This window comes from Anopheles aquasalis, chromosome 2 (assembly GCF_943734665.1).
Source record: "Anopheles aquasalis chromosome 2, idAnoAquaMG_Q_19, whole genome shotgun sequence".
Classification (NCBI taxonomy): Eukaryota; Metazoa; Arthropoda; class Insecta; order Diptera; family Culicidae; genus Anopheles; species Anopheles aquasalis.
In genome coordinates, this window is record NC_064877.1 from 6,497,501 (window position 1) to 6,517,500 (window position 20,000).

The following is a 20,000-nucleotide window of genomic DNA, read 5'->3' on the forward strand; positions in this document are numbered from 1 at the left end:
GAACGGCGGGGGGTACCGTCGAGGGCAGTGACAAACGGACCATGTTGCACCATTTCGGAATTGGAAAGAAAAGGAAAACCAAAGATATATAGTTGTCATTGTCCGTGATAGTATATGCGTGCGTCATGCCTGCTGCAATACTACTACTTCCACTACTACTACAAAAGCAAGACAAAATGGAAGTGATATAGAGCTGGTAGGTGGAATAGTCAAAATCTACAAAATTGATAGGACAGAGGATTAGCGGTAATGTAAGAGAACTTTATTTATAGAATATTTTTTTAGGGACGACGCAAACGTTAATGAATCATTCGAAAAAGTTTAAAAAGTATAAAAAAGATTCGTTAGTCGTCAAGAGCATCGTAATAGTAATCCTAAACCCTCCCGGGATCCTCCTCTGCATTTGAGGATTTACTCCCAACGCTTTAGACTTAACCACTCTCTTCCATACCGGCACATATCGGTGATCATTGCGTAGGCATAATCTAAGGTAATTTCTTTGTTTTTTTTTCCTTTTTTTTTGGTTAAGTAATTAGAACCAAGTTAAGCAATAGTAAACGATGACGGATGTCAAATAAATCACTTAAAAGTGTCGTGATTCTTTCCTAGTGACTAACTTAGGGTTTCAGCTGAGTCCGATTTTACTCTTATTAATCGCTTCCATCGCACCTCTTTTCCAATAACCCACACGATGACAGGGCTTAAAGGAATCCGTGTAAGGTGTTATTCTTGTCAAAAAGGCAACGATTTTATCAAATGGCCTGCACTCTACAAGCACTCTATCACATTGAAAACGATGAAGATGGCGACGAATGGTTTTCATAAGATTTGTTTGTACTTTAACGGTATCCTAGCTTCTTCTATCCTTGATATCTTCCGGCCTCTATAGGATCTCGCTGTCCTGGCTGCATCCGTCCAGGGAGCAGCTCCGTTCTTCCCGGATGGTTTGTATGTACGTCATAAGTGTCGCTTTATCTTGCTCATTATCCGCTCTTAATACTGCATTCGAGATCAAGCCAATGGCCGCCTCGAAAACCCGTTTCGCCACCCGTGGGCTCGGTAGAGTCAAACTAATGCGACATGGTTCTATAGAAACTCTCTCTTGCTTCACCCTAACCTTTCCGCTAGGGATTACCGCCTGACTCGTGCCTACTGTTCCGCCTGCGGTACGATTCCGTTTGTACGGTCTGCTACGATCGAGGGTTTTCGTTGGTGTTTTTCCAGACCGAAGAGAATTTTCCTCGTTTAGCTTGTCTCGCCGGTAGTTGGTACAGATTTTCAGCGACATCGTGCGTCGACCATATACGTTACCATACGTATCTTCCAGCGTGAATACGATTCCCGTCAGTTTCGCTGGCTTGAAGCACGAGTTCTGGCACATGAACTGTAGCGCAAGAGTCGCGTTGTTGTCCTCGAGCGTCACTCGCACGGCACACCGTTCCTCAAACAGAGCTCCACCATCCCGGCCAACGTATTGCGTGCCCCCATTCTGGCACCGAATTACGTGCATACTTAAGTCGGCGTCCTCTGGAGCATCTTTAGCTCGGTGATTGTGACAGCGCTGGATGGGTATATGGTTGAATTCTGGCAAGGTGAAGACGAGCATGGCACGAACGTACCAGTTCGGCGCCGGAGAGTTTGAGTCACACTCCACCTTCACAGTAAACGCGCAGGAGCCCTCGAGTTTGACGAACAGCTTCTTCAGCTTGTCCGAGTACACCCAACCAGCGCTCGAGGCGGATTGATCGCCCGGCAATTCCACTGTGAAGAAAACACCTGGGATCAACAGCTCTTCAACTGACGGTGGTTTACCGGTCAGGTTCTTTGATTCACGCAGCACCACCTGCTCGACCGTTGATTCGTTGAACAAATCCTGGCTCAACGAAGATACGGAATCATCGATCACACGATCTACAAACGTCGATAACACCGATCCATCGATCTCTACCATGTGCAAACCCATATCAATATCTTCCGAGTTCAGTAGTTGCTGTTTGGGACAGAAAACAGTAACGGGTTAGCCATCGACAAAGTTCTGTATAGTGCCGCCGGCACGGCAAACCTACCGAAAGCCCAGTCCGGAGCTCCTGGCTCTCATTGCTGTGAACACGAGAAGAAAATCGTTTTTGATAAAGACGTCAAGACAAGATCGCCAAGCGTACTTACGTGCTGTTTCCGGCCATGGTATGAGGTCTGAGGACTCTGCGACTGATTCGATCGAGGACGAGGACAAATACACCAGACACCGTGAAGACAAACAGTACGAGTTTCACTCGGAAAATCAACGGAAACTCGGGGAACAACTACAGAATGCTTTCGGTGCCTCTGCTACGCAACTTCCATAACGATTTTGAATATAAAAAGTGCAAGATATTAAAAAAATCGGCCAATTTAGCGGTTCCTGTTCCGATCCCGGTATTTTTATTTCAGCGCAGGGTTTGTTTACATTTTTTCCCACGATCAACCCTCGTCCTTACTCGTTGATTTGCTGGATTTCGTTGGAACATTTGAACTGACCGTTGTTGTACTAAAATATTAGTTTAGTACAACAACTTCTAAACGCCGCAGACAATCGAATTTACTAAATCGCCTGAACAATTAGAGGAGTTACAAATGGTTCAGATCATTAAATCAGATCCGGCAGCATAACATTACGGTAACATAGGACAATTCTATACCTCTTCGAAGGTTCCATTCTCGTCGCAATGATAATGCTGGAACGACTGGTAAGGTAGGAATACACGAAGCGTAAACTCTCGTATAAACTCAGAGTGTAATGCCAAAAAGATTATACTTATGTCAAAAAGATTATAGGCCCGCGGAGCGTAAATCCGAGCGTAAAAGCAAGCGTAAACACAGCACCAACATGAAGCGTAGCGTTATAAAGAATTGAAGGTTCTACAATCGCTAATATACAGTAAAAACATCTTAAAATATATAAAAAGATGTTCAGAAATCAACTTATCTCGTCGATTTATGTTTTTTGTGGCCAGAAACACATGTAATTGATGTAATAGCATAGTGTAATTGCAGATGCACGAATGTAATTGCATTTGACGTTTCGGTATAAACTTTTATGCAATTATGCCTGCCACACGAAGCGTAAACTTTTTGGCATTACATTCTGAGTTTATACGAGAGTTTACGCTTCATGTATCGCCGGCTGTACGCTACGCTACGGCACGCTACCGCATCAATACGACGTCCGGAAGAGATTGATCGTTGATCGAGATTGTTCCAACATTTACATAAACGATCACCTAACAGATGTTTGAAAGTGTTACACCCATTTGCGTATCTCTGGTTCTTCAAAGTATTTTTGGTGTGTAACCATTCATCCGCTTTATCTCATTTTATAGCTGGCATTTATCACTGGCTGGCAAATGACTCTATCTGATGGCGTCCTCGTTTCGATTCGTTCTCCATTCGTCCTTATAGGCCCACCGACTGGTGCGGTTTATGTCTCATTCTGGCTCTCTCCCTCACCAGATCGATGAGAGAACTTCTCGCATGACGATGGCGGAATTCTAACAAACGTATTCTTCTTCGCTGGCTGTTGCCTGTGAGCCCCAAAGGCAATGTGTGAGCGTATCGATACGGCTCCATGCTGAGTACCGTGAGGGGGGGATGAGGCTTAGCACAGTATACGTTCAACCGGTCGGCGGAATAGATGCGCACAAAATTCAGCATCCGATTCCGGTTCGAGTATTATCCGTGTTTTCAGTGAATAGTGTTGCCGCGTGAGCTACGCAATGGAACGCAATGCGATATTCGGTCAATCCTGGCTTGCCATCGTTCTGCTAGTGTTGTGCATTGCCGTGAATTATGGTGCCGGTCTGCAAGGTAATAGAAACGGTTCATTGCAAAAGTTGACAAATTCCCCTCGGGAGATTTCGTCGTCCGGTTTTCGTATTCGCGGACGCGCCCAAGAGCTTAAAGATCGCAGTACAGCAGCCGCGGCACAACAGTAGAAGCTCGTTGTTACTGTTCCGTTTAGCGGCCACACCAACACCATGGCCGACCGGACAATCGCGTGAGACCGGACCGTTGTTTACATTTCTAATCGTGAGAATCCGACGGTCGATGCTACTACTGATCGCAAATCATCGATCGAAGCCCCACGGCAACCTTGCTGGAGAACGTTCGCACCGATCGAGCGCACACAGGCACACAGCGGGCGCGATCGTAGCCGGTTCCGTGTGGTCGTGATAGAGATGCTTGAGAAGATCGCTGAAAACGATGTGCCAAACGAACTGCATCATCTTTGAAACGGCGTCTGTGAATGCAGAGATGGAGTGTCGTGCTGGATAGTAGTTAATGTCCTCCTGTTCTCCGTTTGCTTTTTGGTTTTTTTTTACAGAAGGGGAACAGTGTACGCATCAGGGTGAACCAGGCGTCTGCACACCGTACTCGAGATGTAAGCCCACCAATCGGATCACCGTATGCCGCTACTCGACACAGGAAGCGATCGTCTGTTGCCCCCAGTCCATGGTCCCGTCCAGCAGCGGCAGACCCGTGGGTCTATCGGCAACGTCCGGGTTTGCGGTCTCCCGTGACAACACCGAAAGGATCAGCGTACAAAGTAAGTGAAACGATAGAGAAAAAGAGAAGATTCCCTGACGATCACGTTACTGACTCGCGGTTGATTCGTTGCAGAATGCAACGAGTACAAACAGCTGACCACGAAGAGTGTGTCGATCAGTGCGCTCACACTCAATCCGACGCTGGTGCAGGTCGAGGTATCGAAGTGTGACACGGTGGTAAAATTGATCGTCGGTGGCAACGTGACGAAACCGGGCGAATTCCCGCATATGGCGGCCATCGGTTGGCCGCAGCGTTCCGGGGGCTACTCGTTCGATTGCGGTGGTTCGCTTATCAGTGAGTACTACGTCCTGACTGCCGCTCACTGCTACTTGGAGGATGACGATGGGTACGTTTGGCTCAACGGAACTGCAACTCCTTCATTCATTCAATCGACCCTCGTCCTTTCAGTGCCCTACCCACGATCGTACGGTTGGGTGATCAGAATCTGTACCGCACGGATGACGGTGCCGAACCGGCAGACTACGAGATCCTGCGCTTCATCCTGCATCCGGCCTTCAAATGGAGGGAAGGAAAGTACAACGATCTGGCGCTGATTCTACTTCGCCAGCGTGTCATCTTTACCGATTTTATCCGCCCAGCTTGCCTGTATGAGGGTGAGCTGCAGCCCTTCAGTACGGCCATCGCTACGGGTTTCGGATTGACGGAGAGTTTCGGTACGAAGGCGAACGAACTGCGCAAGGTGTCACTGTACGTGTACGAGAACGAGGTGTGCGGGGTACGGTACCGTGCGAACCGGCACATCCGACTCGGCATCATGGACACGCAGCTGTGCGTCGGTGATCAGGCCGGTGGGCACGACACATGCCAGGGTGATTCCGGTGGTCCGCTGCAGATTACGCGCGGTGAGAACCAGTGCACGTTTTACATCGTCGGATTGACGTCCTTTGGGCAGGCCTGTGGCAGTGCCATACCCGCCATCTACACCAAGGTGAGCGCGTACCTGGACTGGATCGAATCGGTCGTGTGGCCATACTGATCGCATCGGAGTTCACTGGCTGTCGACAGCATAAACACTGGAAGTGGATGATCCTTTAAAAACGATCAGTGAAGATAATCACTGCGATAAATAAACACTTGACACAATCTTTGCACTAATTGTATAGCGATTTCGAGTTTACATTTCACCTTTTTTAATGCGTACGTGACAATTTCTACTGCCCAAAAAAGCTCCCATTACGCTGGGATATTTTATAACCGCGAGGGAAAACCCCTTTCCTGGTGGACGTTCGGAAACGAACAGACGCTCTCTTGCCAGCTATAAACCCGAACACGCACGTATCGCATCGTAGGGGGCTTCCCCAGGAACATGTTAATGCGACGATCGCTGTCTCCAGATCGTCTTCCAGGCCACACCACACACCACAATACGATCGCGATGCGCGATAACCGACTCTCAATAACCGCTGGACCCGCTGACTCGCTCGGTCTCATTCACCGGTGAGTTTTTGGGGGCTTTTTACCCGCCATCGCCACAAGAAATCCTCTCCGGAACCCGAAAGCTGACGAACACGACCACTAACCGCACGACCGATCTCACCGCCATGCGCTGAGTGGCGTTCGCGATCGCGACGACGATCACCGATATAAAACCACGACACACAACCGGTCGCCCGGACCATTCGGTGATCAGACAGTGGCGCGAAAAGCTGTTTCCATTCCGCCAGCACCCGTGTGTTGCTGCTGCTGCTGCTGCTGCTGCTGCTGTTGGTTGCCGTGGACGAGGCTGACGTGAGACACCAGCAGTCGTCTAGACCACTTGGGCCAGGTGGTGGTGTCCGCTATCCGTAGTAGTGTCTTCTTCCGATCGAGTGAACGTGAAGTTCCTGTGGCATTCCGGGTGGCACGAGATCGTCACACGACGGTGATTGTTGATTGTGAAAGAAAGGGAAAAAAGGTTCCGCGCTTCAGGTTGCAGGTGGTTCGATCCTAGTGCAACACGATTCTCTGTGGATCCCGAAATATTTCAACAAAAATCAAATCGTTATGTGTTCCATGGTGTTCTGGTCCGCTAGCCGGTGCATCGTAACGCTGGTGATCGTGGCATCAACACTGGCCAGCTGTGTCTTTGCGGCGAATGGTAAGTTGGTGCTTCAAATGTTTGATTAACGACAAGAGCTGTGAAACATCCACGCAAAGACGCCCAAGACGGCGAGGTTTGCTCTTTCATACAATTGACTTTCGCCAGTTTCGTTAGCGTCTTGCGATCGTGTCCGGTCTGGTGGCCGATTATTGACAAGGCAGCAGCACGGTGGATGCGCAATTGGCGCATCAAGCCCTTAAACCGATCGATCCTAACGCACGAATCATTGGTTTCACATTTACCCGCCAATTAACACCCATCCCAGGTGGAGAAAAGTGTGATGCATGGCGTGACGCGAATCCATGGCATACTAGACGCAGATCCGATCCAAATCAATCTACCACGGACTACTGGATTCGTGGCGTTACGACAAGAACTGCGACGATCAATTTTAAGTCGACATTCAGGGCCGTTGGCCGCTGGTTTCCGATCGAAATGGCGTCTCCATCTTAAACCGTAAACGATCGGAGATGGTCACGATCCATGTTCTGGCAGCCTTCAAGAATCCCCGGCAATCAATACTGCTAATGGATCTTGATGCTAATACCGACCAGAGAGTGTCCGATGAATCATGCTTGGTTTCATTGAGTCAGGCCCCTCTGCGGAAGCACCCTCTAGATACTAATTCGGTGGTTTTTTTTCCTTTTCTTTCTCTCCTCAGACGGTGATTCCTGTCAGTACAATAACGAACCCGGCATCTGCCGAGGGTACAGTGTGTGCCGGCCCCTCCTTGAGGTGTCACGTGTGGTGAAGATCTGTGGCTACACCCCGAAACAGGCGATCGTGTGCTGCCCCGTGGACTACGAGCAGCGACTTGCGCAGCTAAACAACGTCCACCAGCGGCTCAGTGAGAAAAGTGAGTTTATACGGAACCGCAGCCGGTCCGATCGTGTCCATGCTCCATCGTGTTGCTAATTGATCGTTGGTTCCACTCTTCCCGTTTCTCTGCCATGGCTAGAATGTGCCGAGTATGGGCGTTCGGCCGGTGGTAATGTGCTACTGGGGACGCTCGGGGTCGGATCGTCAGTGGTGAAGCACAAGGAACAGAACCGGTGCCCAACGGACACCAATCTGATCGTCGGTGGTACGGAGGCACGGCTCGGTGAGTTTCCACACCTGGTCCGGTTGGCCATGCCCGACGAAAGTGGCCGCTATTCGTTCCAGTGCGGCGGTACGCTGGTCAGCGAACAGTGGGTCCTGACGGCCGCACACTGCGTCGTGACGCGCAACATCCTTGTGAGGCTGGGCGAGGTGAAGGAGAACAATCCGGACTACCCGGAACCGCTGGATGTCCGTGTGGCGGAGTACAAACGCCATCCACAGTACAAGGTCCGCCAGAGCTACCACGACATTGCGCTACTGAAGCTGGAACAACCGGTGACCTTCTCGCGCATCATTCGACCTGCCTGTCTCTACTCTTCGCCCAACATTGACCGGACAAAGGGCGTTGCCATCGGATTTGGAGCTCTCGAAACTGGTAAGTGCCGCGATTCGCAAGTACGCGCATCACTCGCGGTGCTTCAAGTACCGATCACGTACCGGTTGAAGTGAAGCTTCCCATCTCATCTATTGTCTATACTGCCCCAAACCTAAACCGAACCGAAATGCGCACAACGTTTGTTGCCGCGCGAATAGGAAGAAGATTCTCGTCAATTCCGGTTATTCCGGTTTGTGCTTTTGCTCAGATTTTCAGAAGAAAATTTGTACAATATGCGTTGCGAACGGTTAGCGGGGCATTTGCATACCTTCCGATTCCGATCCGAGCTCGCCAATTTGACTAATCGATACCGTTTTGTTCTTTTCCAACCACCTCCCCCTCCAAAACAACCCAATTGTGTTACAAGGCGGCACCGGCACAAAGGATCTGCTGAAGGTGACACTGGATCTGTTCGAGACGACCGCCTGCAATGTGTACTTCCGCAGTAACCGCCAAGTACCGCAGGGGTTGATCGACGGACAAATGTGTGCTGGTGTCCTGGCCGGTGGCAAGGACACGTGTACCGGCGATTCGGGAGGTCCGCTCCAGATCTTCGCCGAGGATGCTGCCTGCTCTGCTTACATCATCGGCATCACCTCATTCGGGAACATATGTGGCTCCTCATCACCGGGCGTGTATACGCGCGTCTCGCACTACCTCGACTGGATAGAGAGTGTCGTGTGGCCGGGAAAATGATGCACTCACCGAACTGCGACCGATCAAACGACGACCGACTCCTACTGCTGCACGGTATTCGATCAGCAGGCTTGTACGAGGATGTATTGCACAATGCAAAAAGGAACCTCAATAGCATTTACTATCAAGCAAAAGACATTTGAATACAAGCAACGACGATATGACGATACCAGGGCGACGGATCGGCGTGCTACTTTACTCCGAAACACGATCCGGTGCACCGCCCGTATAGCACCGTTCAGTTCGGTGAGGGTGATGTGGCGTGCCATTACGAAAGCTGTGGAGCTACGATCTGATAAGGAGGAGGACCCCGCGCGAATCATTATGCACACATTGGATTAGCTTGGAACCGGTTTCCGTTTTGGGCTCACTCGGAAGTGACTCCCCAGAGCCGTGCACGTCAGAGCAGTTCACGATGAACGGAGTGGGATGGTTGGGAGAGCTACGCAAACTGTGTGCCGTGCTCGGTGATTTGTGGCTTCATACCATGACCGCAATGTTTGCTGAGGAGGTAGTGGTTGGTTGTTAAAGTTATTAGTACATTATACGATCAGGTATCATTCGTTATCCTGCAGAAAATTATTTCCCTCACACAGACCAGGCCAGTTTGATGAATGAAATGAAAGAGAAGAATGATTAATTTCACTACAGCTGATAAAAGTGACGGTAAACACTCAACAAAATGAAGCGATTCCGTCTATTGAAACATGGTAATTGATGATGAGAATGCTTAATGCGTAAACGTGATAAGTATATGCGCCCGAATGTGATAATGGTTTGCTTTTCGACCCCAGCTCATTTGTAACTCCACGCTGAACAGTCGCTGCATGATGAATGGAACGATCGTTGACTCACCGCGACCTCGGGAAAACCCCATGCTTTCCGATCAGGTTTGACGACGTGAAAGGGTGCTGGCCATGGGAAGAAAGCATGCATGTTCTGCCGAAGGTTGGCATAGCTGTGGTGTTGGGTGGTGCTGTGCAATGCACAGTGCACCTCATCAGTTCCTTTTGTCGGGGGTTTAGAAACAAATGTTTGTGGCGGTAACAGGTGGTGTACGAGTTGGAATTCCAGAACATGACAAAGTTGTAGTGGTGCCGTACAAGATTCTACGACGCATTTATTTTCCTGCTCAATTCTAACAATAACTTCATCATGAACAACGTCGCCATGACAACAAAGTGATTTCGCGTAGCATTAGGGGAGTATGCTTATTCTAGTAATAGGGATCACTCTTACTCTCTCTCCCTCTCTCTCTCTCTCGGTGTAGCTATGATCTATGATAAAACCAGTACCTCATCACTGACAAAGACACTCCGTTGGTGATATGATATGGAAAACACGTTTGACTCATGCCCGTGAGGCTGGCCTTAGTATCAGCATCACAATCGCCATCCTTACGATCTGCATTGGTTCTTTGTTCTGCACTGCATCTTCTCAGTATGTCGATGTTCACTATACAGTGAAATCTAATCCCACGGGTAGCCATCTAGCTGATTCTCGGAACTTATTGCGTTGTCGTTGGTTTCGTGCGTACAACACACGACCGGCTCCTGCACCTCGAAGAAGCACACATCTCGACGAATATCGAACGGATGGCGGATGAGGCGTGGCAGGAAGGTAGTACAGTCACGCACTCGTCGGCAAATTCCTTGCTCCGGACGGGAAAATCCGTTCTTCACTGGCGGAATAATACACGGATCACCGATGGCCAGATCGTCTACGGGCGGAAACACAAAGTCGCGGTTCTGGGCGAAACCAACTCCTACTAGGCAGAGCAGCAAGGTGGCGATCAGCAGCGACGGTAGAGCGATGTGGCGTGCCATGTTGCTGGATGGGAACTAACACCGTGTTGATGACGACGAACCGTCTGAACGACGATCTGCAGCCGTCGGGTCCTGTTTGATAACCTGTTTCTCAATCGACGGCACGTTGGTGTTGATGATGGCGCCGCCTGCGGTTCGGTAGGTCGGTTTTCCCGTCCTACAACCCACTGGTGGTGGTGTGTGTTTGTCTGGCTAACCGTATTGCGACCAGGTAATCAGCTACCGGACGTCGTCACATGATGATTCTGACATGTCGCACAACCGCGAGCGAAAGATTGGCTGCACCACGTGGTGAAAGGGCTCAAAATGGCTAACGTACCGTTGGCCGATTTGAAAGACATGCCGATGTTTGATGTTTCGCAGGTATAGTAGGTAAGAAAATACCGAAAACCATTACTTTGTACATTGGGTGAGCTCAATTATCTAGTATTGCTTCAATGTTTGATCAGCTGGAATTGGACAGTTCAGGTCATTTCGAGGAAATTAGGAAAAACACGACCGGTCCCTGTATGGGTCTCGATGTTTCGTACTCGCATTGAATTTTTTAAACATGAGGAATTTGAATCATCAACTTCGTTCTCTTGGAAATAATAAATTTATTCGTTCTCTCTAATTTATTGCAGTGCTTGATTGCAGTGCCCATAATTGTTTTACTAATAACGAACCAATTGGCAGCCGATCACATCGTATAGCGATGCCACTGTTTGATCATTATTCACATTCTGTATCAACCATTGCACATCAACCGATGAGTTTAACTTATAAGTAGCTTTAATATTTAAGAATCAGTGTGACTAACACGTCAATCAATGCAAATTTCCAATGGAAATATTTAAAAACAAAAAGAATGGGATAATAAATGTCATCAATGAAAACCATAAATTAAACAAGAAATTGCCGCTGTAGCGAATCTAATCTATGACGCATCTGACTACATTACTCGTCACTTGCATCGCTTGGTGAACATTTCGCGGGTAAGTGGTGTCCTGTTCATAGTTTCTTTTGCATTATCTTATTGCTGATCAAAGTATTTTCCCTTAGTAATATTGAGCTAATGATATTTGATATTTATTTAAAAATGATTGGATAAGAAAGTCTATACATCCCTTTGTCACAGGATTATCAGAGCGCAAGTCCTCCGCCTTACATCACAGCGTGTTGAATCGGCTATCGGCTCATCGATGCAATCGATGGGATGAGGTTCATGGAACACTCTGGAAAATGAAATGCCCGTCCACCACGCAACAAAAGGCTGTGTGGAAGCATCTTCCCATCGCAGGCAAATGAGATGCTATTTTTAGGAAGGAAAGGAACAGGTTTATTTGAATATCTATCGAAATGATAGGTTTAAAAATAGCTCAGAACTTTGCTTTGACCGTTTTCGACGCACGGCGAAGAAGGTAATCTTTTGGATAATCTTTATTCCATCGACTAGACCAGACGGATCATATTAGCTTTTTATTCAAAATTTGCACTTTCGGCACCCTGCCGATTCGCTATTTTTAGAAACCGCAACATTATGTATGCCAGGACATTATCTCCCACTGTGTGGGATGAGCTTGCTGCTCCTGCTCCGTATCTTGCCTAACAAAATGGGCTTATCTTGATACTTGTTTTTTTTTTCTTCTTTCAAATGGCTAGCACAGGGAAGATCAGCTGTCTCCAGCATTTGAGGGGGATTTATGATCGAATCGATAGACATGTTTAACGCATGCATGGTTATTTTTATATTTTATTTCACATGGCAAGATAAATACATTGTCAGTCTTGTTGACTTATTGGAACAATAAATAGCTTCGGCGATGGTTTTACATAAATTAACCAATGTAGATGAAGAGGCGATGAGGAGAGTGGGGGGTGGGGGTTTGTTTCTAGAGAAAAGCGTATTTCTTTGTTTGTCTTTTATTCGAATTAGCAGCCTTGGGTTGTTTTACGTATTTCTTATCAAGGTCGTCCTATCGAATTACTTTTTTTTTGTTCTTCCTCAGCAAACCATTTTTGTTCTGTATTTTTCATCGTCAGCGAATCGAGCTACTTAGATGATTAATATTTTGTCTAATGCGAGTATGCATATGTCAAACCCTAAATGACTGAGAGAGTACAAAACATAATGGTAACGATAGGTAATTAAAATATTCCTCCTTCAATCCGTGTCCTACAATAATCGAATAAAACTTAGCTCCAATTTACTGTCGTAATAGTAGGACGCAATAGAGAAGTATTGCACCGCATACAACCTATCACAATTGTTTTGAGTGAGCTCGACGATTTCTAAAAATCAATATATCAGTATGGATTGTGATGTTCATAGCACTCACAGTGATGAATCATCATGCATCGCCGAACACAAGCTTATCACCGCGGTCGCTACTGAGTATTTGAGTAATCCATGGTATGTAACAGGAAACTCGTGAGTATATGCCAGGTTGATTTACCGTGCCGCATATCATGCCATTCGATGTTACACCAACAACATAGTAAAAACTGGAGCACTTTCCGCTTCTCCGATCGGCTTCCGGTACAAGAACTTGAAGAGGGCCACCAGAATCTCCTGCACAAGTGTCCTTTCCACCGTTCACATCACCGGCACACATTTGCATTCCCAGAATACCGTATCGTAGGCGACGGCTCGGGAATATTCTTTGGTTGCAGACTCCATTCGCGACAAGAGGAATTTGTACATGTTGCAGGAATGTTGCTTGTTCACCATCTGAAGAGAGATAAAGAGAGAAAAATCATCAGTGATGGACTAAGATATAAGATAAAATCTATCGTTCGTTGGCGGAATACTTACAATATCCCATGCTTCCCCATCCCGTAGCGACTAACGGATGAACTGGGTCCTCATTGCTCGACCACAGGCAAGCGGGTTGAATGAATTGGTTGAAGATAACTCGTGCACTCAACTCTATCAGAGAGATATCGTTGTAGGCGTGCTGGAAGTTGGGGTGATGTACGATCCTCTGGACACCAAAGTCCTGGCGGCTTGGCGATTGGCTATCCTTCAGATTGTGTTCTCCCAAGCGCACGATCGTTGGAGGGTTCTGCATTTTGTTGTATGCACAGTGAGCCGCCGTAAGGACGAACCGATTCGAGATGAGGGAACCACCACAGAACCATTCAATGGCAAGGTCACCAGAACCGTCGGAGTCTCCAGTCGATGGTCGACCGAGCAGTGCCATGTGAGGGTATTCTCCTTTGACCGCATCCTCCCCGCCGACGATCGCGATGACCGGATGTATATGAGTCACCACAAACATCAACACGCAATGCACTACAAGGCGTGCGACCTTGTCTATTCGTAATTTGGATTTCATGTTTTTCTTCGCACAACAACCACGGCTATCACAATCACAAGTAGGATTTAAAAGCCCTACAAACATCCGGTTACACCGTGCACCATAAAGAATATGGCAGTATTGACACAATTGTGCTACCACTGAAGCCACTTTATTGCTACACCATTACTGTTTAAGGTTGTATGTTTACTTATTTTCATTTTCTACAACGAACTCCGAGCCGAAACAAAATCACTGATAAGTTGCGATCTAAAGCGCGATGAAAACGGTAGAATTCTAATAATCTCTCAGGATCTTCACAGGTGCTAACAGTGAGAGCGTCGACAAGCGAATGTAAGCGGTTTGATCGTACCGAAGAGCTTCTGCTGGTAGACGAACAAGACAAATCAAGTTCGTGGCTTGCAATCGAGCTCTTCAAGAGTGAGAAAGGCTTACAAGCGCCACGAGATGAACTGATTCGAAAGAGATGGAGGGGACTTGGCCTCCGCGAGCAATGCGCAGACAGCCAATGAGTGGAGCCGGTGTCGAAAAGATTGTGAATCATGCCGGACCTTCGGCGTGCCTCTATGATGTGAAATGTTGTGATGCAGACGGTGCGAAGGGATACGAATTGAAGTGGTGACTGCTGGTGCAAGCGACCGGAAGCTGACCGAATTGCTACGATCGTAGTGTGCTTGGAAACAAAGCCAAACAAAAATGTTTTGGTTACTGTTATGTGATCGATCTTTGGCGGAAATACGTCACATCCCCGAGGACCACTCGACAGCTTCCGCCACACAATCAACTTGGGAGCACATTTCACCAGAAATGAGTTTGTTACCGAATGGTTGACATTAATTGCGTGGGAAATCCGGCCACCATCCGGCCATCGAATGGCACTGATAACGAGTCCTCATTTTTAAAATATGTTATGCTGTAACGGGACTAATAATGTACGCGTGCAACCAATTTCTAATGAATGTACATAATGTACATGGTTTTTTTTTATAAGAAATGTCCAGGCTATGATGCAAGAAAGTAAAAGTATTTTTAAATATTGTCAACAAGGACACATTACAGTTGGCATGTTAGACATTTCATCATCTTTTAAATTTTTATATATTTTTTATTACAATATCAACCACGATTAACTATTCGTTAACTAAGCTGTTAACATCAGCTGGTCGGCTGGTTTGTCGACGGTTCTGGTTTAATTACTATAACTCAGATGAGCCGAGGGATACCGTTTTATGCGTATTGGATGGTGGGTTGATGCATTATCCTTCGCATATCAATGTTCTGGGCGATAAGAATCTGTTCTCCCAACAGCTCGTCCCACAGTGAACCGCCATAACACGTAAAACCCATAATTTTTCAATTCAATTTGTTTATCAGTATTCGTTCGGATACTCTGCTCTGTGTTCCATTCCTTTTGTTGCATATTTCTCGCAAATAATCAATGAACGGTTTTTGCGTTTATGATGACGTAAAAAGAACAGCTTATGAGTCGCCTAATCTTGAATTATACTCTAAAACCCCCTTTCGGGTGGTTTTTTTCTTCGATATTAACAAGAAACGATTCATAAGCGATAAAAGGACTGAAACACTTTACTAAGTGCTAGGGTACTTACTAGGGAGTGTGCGGCATTTTCACCCTCTATGAAGCTATCCGCAAACCTATGGTCTGTTCCTCGTTTCGATTGAAATGCGTCGATCAAATGAATCATTTGCCGGCTTGTGGTACTTCCACTTCCTATTGCTAGAGTCAAAAACATGGACCACTCTTCTATACCATATATGGTTGTTTTTCAATTTATACAGCGCTACAAGCACAACGATGTTCGCATTATTTCCAATGAATCTCGTTTATCACTCGATCCAACTCGATACGAAGCCAACCGTTACGTTTTGGAGCTATATGATTGCTTCTAGGCGGCAATACGTCACATCCTCGAGGACTCAACGGCTACTTCCGCATCACAATCAGAATCTTGCAGCAAGTTTCAGCAGAATCAGTGCTTGCCATTCATTATGAAAAGGGAAATATGCTACTATCGAACGGAAATGACGACGGGCTCACGCAAGCATATAATGCTCGAATATTCATGAATGTAAGAACACAATTTGTACTGCTTGAGTTATTGGGGTTTTCACAAGGAATACCCATTCAGGATGTGATATATTAACAATCATTGCTTCCTGATGAATAGTTTTCTACTCTTCAAAATTGAAACACCATAGACGCCTGATAATTGTTTTGCATTGTTCGCTTCATTGCAAACTGGTGCGATCACTTTCTCCCTGTCCATCAGGAAGTTCTGAGAAGAATTAACTGGCTGCATCGTCGTTTACGACAAAGTACGACAGATGTGCTGTTCTAATGTACAAATCTATTTTTTGCTAGAAACTCGAACTATTTATCACAGATTTTTTAATTTATAACTTCGTTCATCTAATTTGATAGCTTATGACTTCATAAGTCTACAGTTCACAAAACATCTCATTCATAAATAAATTAAATAAATTAAATGATTTAAACTAACTAGCGAACTAACTGTAACGGGATGGCCCTGCTTAAAGCATTTCAATCCTAGCTATTTAATATAAATCTACGTTAAGCACTACGGATAAGAGTCTACACAGAATCTAGAATTTGATTAATCCATGGTACATAGGAAGAAACTCGCGAATAAATACCGGGGCGATCGGCTGCACCACAAATCATACCATTGGAAGTAATGCCAACTACATAGTAGGAACTAGAGCACCGACCACTTTTATGATCGGCTACCGGTACGAGAACTTGAAGAGGGCCACCAGAATCTCCTGCACAAGTGTCCTTTCCACCGTTCACATCACCGGCACACATTTGCATTCCCAGAATACCGTATCGTAGGCGGCGATTTCGAACTATTTTTTGATTGCAGGGTCCGTTCGCGACAAGTGGAATTTGTACATGTTGCAGGACTGTTGCCTGTTCACCATCTGAAGAGAGATAAAGAGAGAAAAATCATCAGTGATGGACTAAGATATAAGATAAAATCTATCGTTCGTTGGCGGAATACTTACAATATCCCATGCTTCCCCATCCCGTAGCGACTAACGGATGCACTGGGTCCTCATTGCTCGACCACAGGCAAGCGGGTTGAATGAATTGGTTGAAGATAACTCGTGCACTCAACTCAATCAGAGAGATATCGTTGTAGGCGTGCTGGAAGTTGGGGTGATGTACGATCCTCTGGACACCAAAGTCCTGGCGGCTTGCCGACTGGCTATCCTTCAGATTGTGTTCTCCCAAGCGCACGATCGTTGGGGCGTTCTTCATTTTGTTGCATGCACAGTGAGCTGCCGTAAGGACGAACCGATCCGAGATGAGGGAACCACCACAAAACCATTCGTAAGCACTATGTGTATCCTCAGATGCGAGTCGGCCGAGCAGTGCCATGTGAGGATAAGCACCCTTAACTGCGTCTTTACCACCGACGATCGCGATGACCGGATGCAGATAAGCCAAAATAGACACTAGGTGCACAATGCCGCAAGGACACATCATTTGTCGGAACTTGTAAGCCATAATGGTCGACAGTGTAAGCCACACCAACGAGTATAGAGTTTAAGGCACCGAGGCGTCCTTTCCGCTGGACTGGAAAGTGGATACGTCCTCAACTGTTGCGAATCACACCACGAATGCATCGAAAAGTTCAATGCTATATGGTAATAAATGTTTCAACGGGAAAGAAAAAGGCTACCGCGCAATCAGCACGCCGACCTCTTCTACCGAATGCTTCTATTACCAATGGTCAACCGCTAGCATTAGTGACGAATTCCTCACAAAGAGCTGTGCAAGAACGAGAGGGAATCATCGACTGAAGCATAAATTGCAGTGACGCAAACATCTATATGTTTTACCCGATTTATCGCGTCTCCTGCTGCTGTAGGCAGTAGCGATTCATAGTAGAACCGATAGTTTGTTCAACTACATCGAATCGGGGAAAACGGAACGATTGAAACACAGCTTCCTGCTTCCTGTGAGCAAACTTTTATCTTATAACGTTAACTTCCTCTTCCGTTTCCTCGTTGCCAAAACGGACACAGCGAAGCGAACGAATTGATTTGTTGACTGAAACGACTTACCTTAGTTCCGCTGCGACTGACGAATATCCTTCTCCAACGAGTGTCTGACGCGAAATTACTGCATCCTGGGTGTGTTCTTTGCAAATGTAACTACTCGAAGTCCAGCTGGACTGGCCAACTGCCCGTTATAAGTGTTTATATTAGCATACAATACACCATTTTATGCTACAGTTGCTTAACATCATGTTTCAAAAATGTTTCATGCCTTTAAACATGTTTTTGCATACGATATAAGAACGGACGAGCTGTATGTTTAGGTATTGAAGCTGCTGCACGAGACTTCCAGCTTATACCGGAAACAGATAACAACCATTTATGAATGAAAAGTAAAAAATGCTTCACATGCTGTACCGTAATGTACGAGTTTCAAAGTAAATGCATGAGTTGTACTGCTGACAAATCATGAATAAGGGGAGGGAGCTGAATGATAGAAATAGCGCTTCCTTATATGTGTTTTCAAACACCAATCCTTTGTTCCCGCCTCCGCTGGCGGGATTTTCTCGCTATCCTATCACGAAACGGCCAGCGTCCTTGACAGCAACGATTTTTGGTCGCTTATCGACGATAGAATTTGGCATGTAGCCGTGATCCTTATTCAGCCACGGACCCTCGAGGAAAGGGTTAACTCATACAAACGTCGCTGAGATAATCATTTATCCACTTGATGATTGAAAATTGATTCGCCATGATCCTCTACAGCATGCTAGTCGTTTTCCAGACACACATTAGCTACTAAACCTCAAGCTAAGACTGACTGTTATCGTATACCGGAAACAGATAACAACCAGAACAACACAAATTTATGAATGAAACCATGAAAGTTACAACTGTTGTTGCCTCTTATCAAACGATGAATAGTGCAGGTCCACCGTAAAGGGAGGAATTTCGTTGTAAATTGTAGCAGTTGTATTTGCGATAAAGTCCAGCCCCCGCCCGCCACTAGTGTTGGGGGCTAACATCCTGTTTCATAGGCCTACCATATCGTTGCGAGTGGAAACCAAAACATGAATGAATTCGAGGGGGGCAGTCGTGACGCAAGCTGGAGATCGAGCCCATTCAGTTATTGAATGGAGCGGCGAGCGAATATTATACTGTGCGCTTGATTCACGCCCCCACCAGGCTTATGATCGCGTCGAGTAGTGACGTCGTTGCTTTATAAATTGGATTCCTATTCGTGTCATCGAGTATCGCGTGGGCTGACTAGTTCACGCGGTAACGTCTTGTCGCTTCTCTCTCTCTGAACAGCAAACGATTGGCAAGCCTCTTTCGCTTGAAAAGAGGATCAGAAGAGCTCTTGGTGTATCTTTGGAGCTTCGATTCATGATTTAAAACATGCTTTGGCATGTTTCGTGGCTTGGAAGAAAAAAAGATTATCCCTTACGATTCGATGAAATATTTTGCATGATCATTTGATATAGAACGATGCTATCGGCGATCTTTCCGATGTTGATTAATGGTTCCGGCGTATATGAGAACGTGCGATACCTATTTGATCTTATCGCTAATCAGAAGCCAGCTCAAAAACATTACTGCTGTTCATCTTTGGCGATAATAGAACATTCAATTAGTCATAACACGAGCCCAATAGACAAGCAGACATTCGTGTAAACCGAACTAGTTGAACTAGGTGAATCATCATAACGTTTTGCCCTTTCTATGAAAAAAGACGTAAGAATGCCGGGCACATTGTACTGTGGCTGTAGCGTATTTTACAACATGAAACTGGAAGTTTCAATAAGATAATCAATAATCAATCGGTATCCCAGATCGGTCCATTTCGAAGGCACTGGTTTGACTATGATAATTTCTCACAAACATTTGGTAGTTCAACTTTATTAAATCAATGAAAATGTATGAACAGCCAATGTTGGTTTAGCGAACACGTGACGAGTACACTCGTAGAA

The 20,000-nt window shown here is 46.3% G+C and overlaps 5 protein-coding genes across 7 annotated transcripts in view; 2 read left to right on the forward strand and 3 right to left on the reverse strand.

Annotated features, from left to right (window-relative positions):
• Positions 1 to 593, forward strand: part of LOC126571353 (dedicator of cytokinesis protein 1) — a 33,707-nt gene extending 33,114 nt beyond the window's left edge. For all 3 annotated transcript variants that reach the window (XM_050229785.1, XM_050229786.1, XM_050229787.1), the window contains one exon: positions 1 to 593. This exon is cut by the window's left edge and continues 1,142 nt beyond it. The gene's annotated coding sequence lies outside the window, so the exon portion shown is untranslated.
• Positions 594 to 838: 245 nt separating this feature from the next.
• Positions 839 to 2,406, reverse strand: LOC126571387 (cellular tumor antigen p53-like). The gene is made up of 3 exons (XM_050229863.1): positions 2,167 to 2,406; positions 2,067 to 2,100; positions 839 to 1,990 (listed from the first exon to the last, which is right to left on the reverse strand). Exons 1-3 carry the CDS (start codon positions 2,181 to 2,183, stop codon positions 884 to 886), a joined length of 1,158 nt encoding a protein of 385 aa, XP_050085820.1. The 5' UTR covers positions 2,184 to 2,406; the 3' UTR covers positions 839 to 883.
• Positions 2,407 to 3,193: 787 nt separating this feature from the next.
• On the forward strand, positions 3,194 to 8,858 carry LOC126572027 (uncharacterized). Its single transcript, XM_050231027.1, has 8 exons — positions 3,194 to 3,843; positions 4,361 to 4,582; positions 4,657 to 4,930; positions 4,993 to 5,578; positions 6,487 to 6,682; positions 7,347 to 7,541; positions 7,644 to 8,162; positions 8,530 to 8,858. The coding sequence occupies exons 1-8, from the start codon at positions 3,753 to 3,755 to the stop codon at positions 8,856 to 8,858; spliced, it is 2,412 nt and encodes an 803-aa protein (XP_050086984.1). The 5' UTR covers positions 3,194 to 3,752.
• A 4-nt stretch (positions 8,859 to 8,862) lies between these two features.
• On the reverse strand, positions 8,863 to 10,881 carry LOC126571414 (uncharacterized). Its single transcript, XM_050229905.1, has one exon. It carries the CDS (start codon positions 10,682 to 10,684, stop codon positions 10,328 to 10,330), a length of 357 nt encoding a protein of 118 aa, XP_050085862.1. The 5' UTR covers positions 10,685 to 10,881; the 3' UTR covers positions 8,863 to 10,327.
• Positions 10,882 to 13,014: 2,133 nt separating this feature from the next.
• Positions 13,015 to 17,536, reverse strand: LOC126572032 (coagulation factor IX-like). Its single transcript, XM_050231052.1, has 4 exons — positions 17,032 to 17,536; positions 16,602 to 16,947; positions 13,479 to 14,026; positions 13,015 to 13,394 (listed from the first exon to the last, which is right to left on the reverse strand). Exons 1-4 carry the CDS (start codon positions 17,534 to 17,536, stop codon positions 13,015 to 13,017), a joined length of 1,779 nt encoding a protein of 592 aa, XP_050087009.1.
• Between the last annotated feature and the right edge of the window lie 2,464 nt (positions 17,537 to 20,000).

Excerpts from the sequence above, each read along its gene's own strand:
- LOC126571387 (XM_050229863.1), bottom strand. Across the intron at positions 1,991-2,066 it reads AGCTCCGGACTGGGCTTTCG|CAACTACTGAACTCGGAAGA; the intron begins GTAGGTTTGCCG and ends TGTCCCAAACAG.
- LOC126572032 (XM_050231052.1), bottom strand. The coding sequence starts at position 17,536 with ATGGCTTACAAGTTCCGACAAATGATGTGTCCTTGCGGCATTGTGCAC. Across the intron at positions 14,027-16,601 it reads AATCAAATTCTAGATTCTGT|CCGTGGTTGTTGTGCGAAGA; the intron begins GTAGACTCTTAT and ends TGATTGTGATAG. Across the intron at positions 13,395-13,478 it reads ATGGGGAAGCATGGGATATT|ATGGTGAACAAGCAACATTC; the intron begins GTAAGTATTCCG and ends ATCTCTCTTCAG.
- LOC126572027 (XM_050231027.1), top strand. The coding sequence starts at position 3,753 with ATGGAACGCAATGCGATATTCGGTCAATCCTGGCTTGCCATCGTTCTG. Across the intron at positions 3,844-4,360 it reads TTATGGTGCCGGTCTGCAAG|AAGGGGAACAGTGTACGCAT; the intron begins GTAATAGAAACG and ends TTTTTTTTACAG. Across the intron at positions 5,579-6,486 it reads AATCGGTCGTGTGGCCATAC|AAAGGGAAAAAAGGTTCCGC; the intron begins TGATCGCATCGG and ends TGATTGTGAAAG.
- LOC126571414 (XM_050229905.1), bottom strand. The coding sequence starts at position 10,684 with ATGGCACGCCACATCGCTCTACCGTCGCTGCTGATCGCCACCTTGCTG.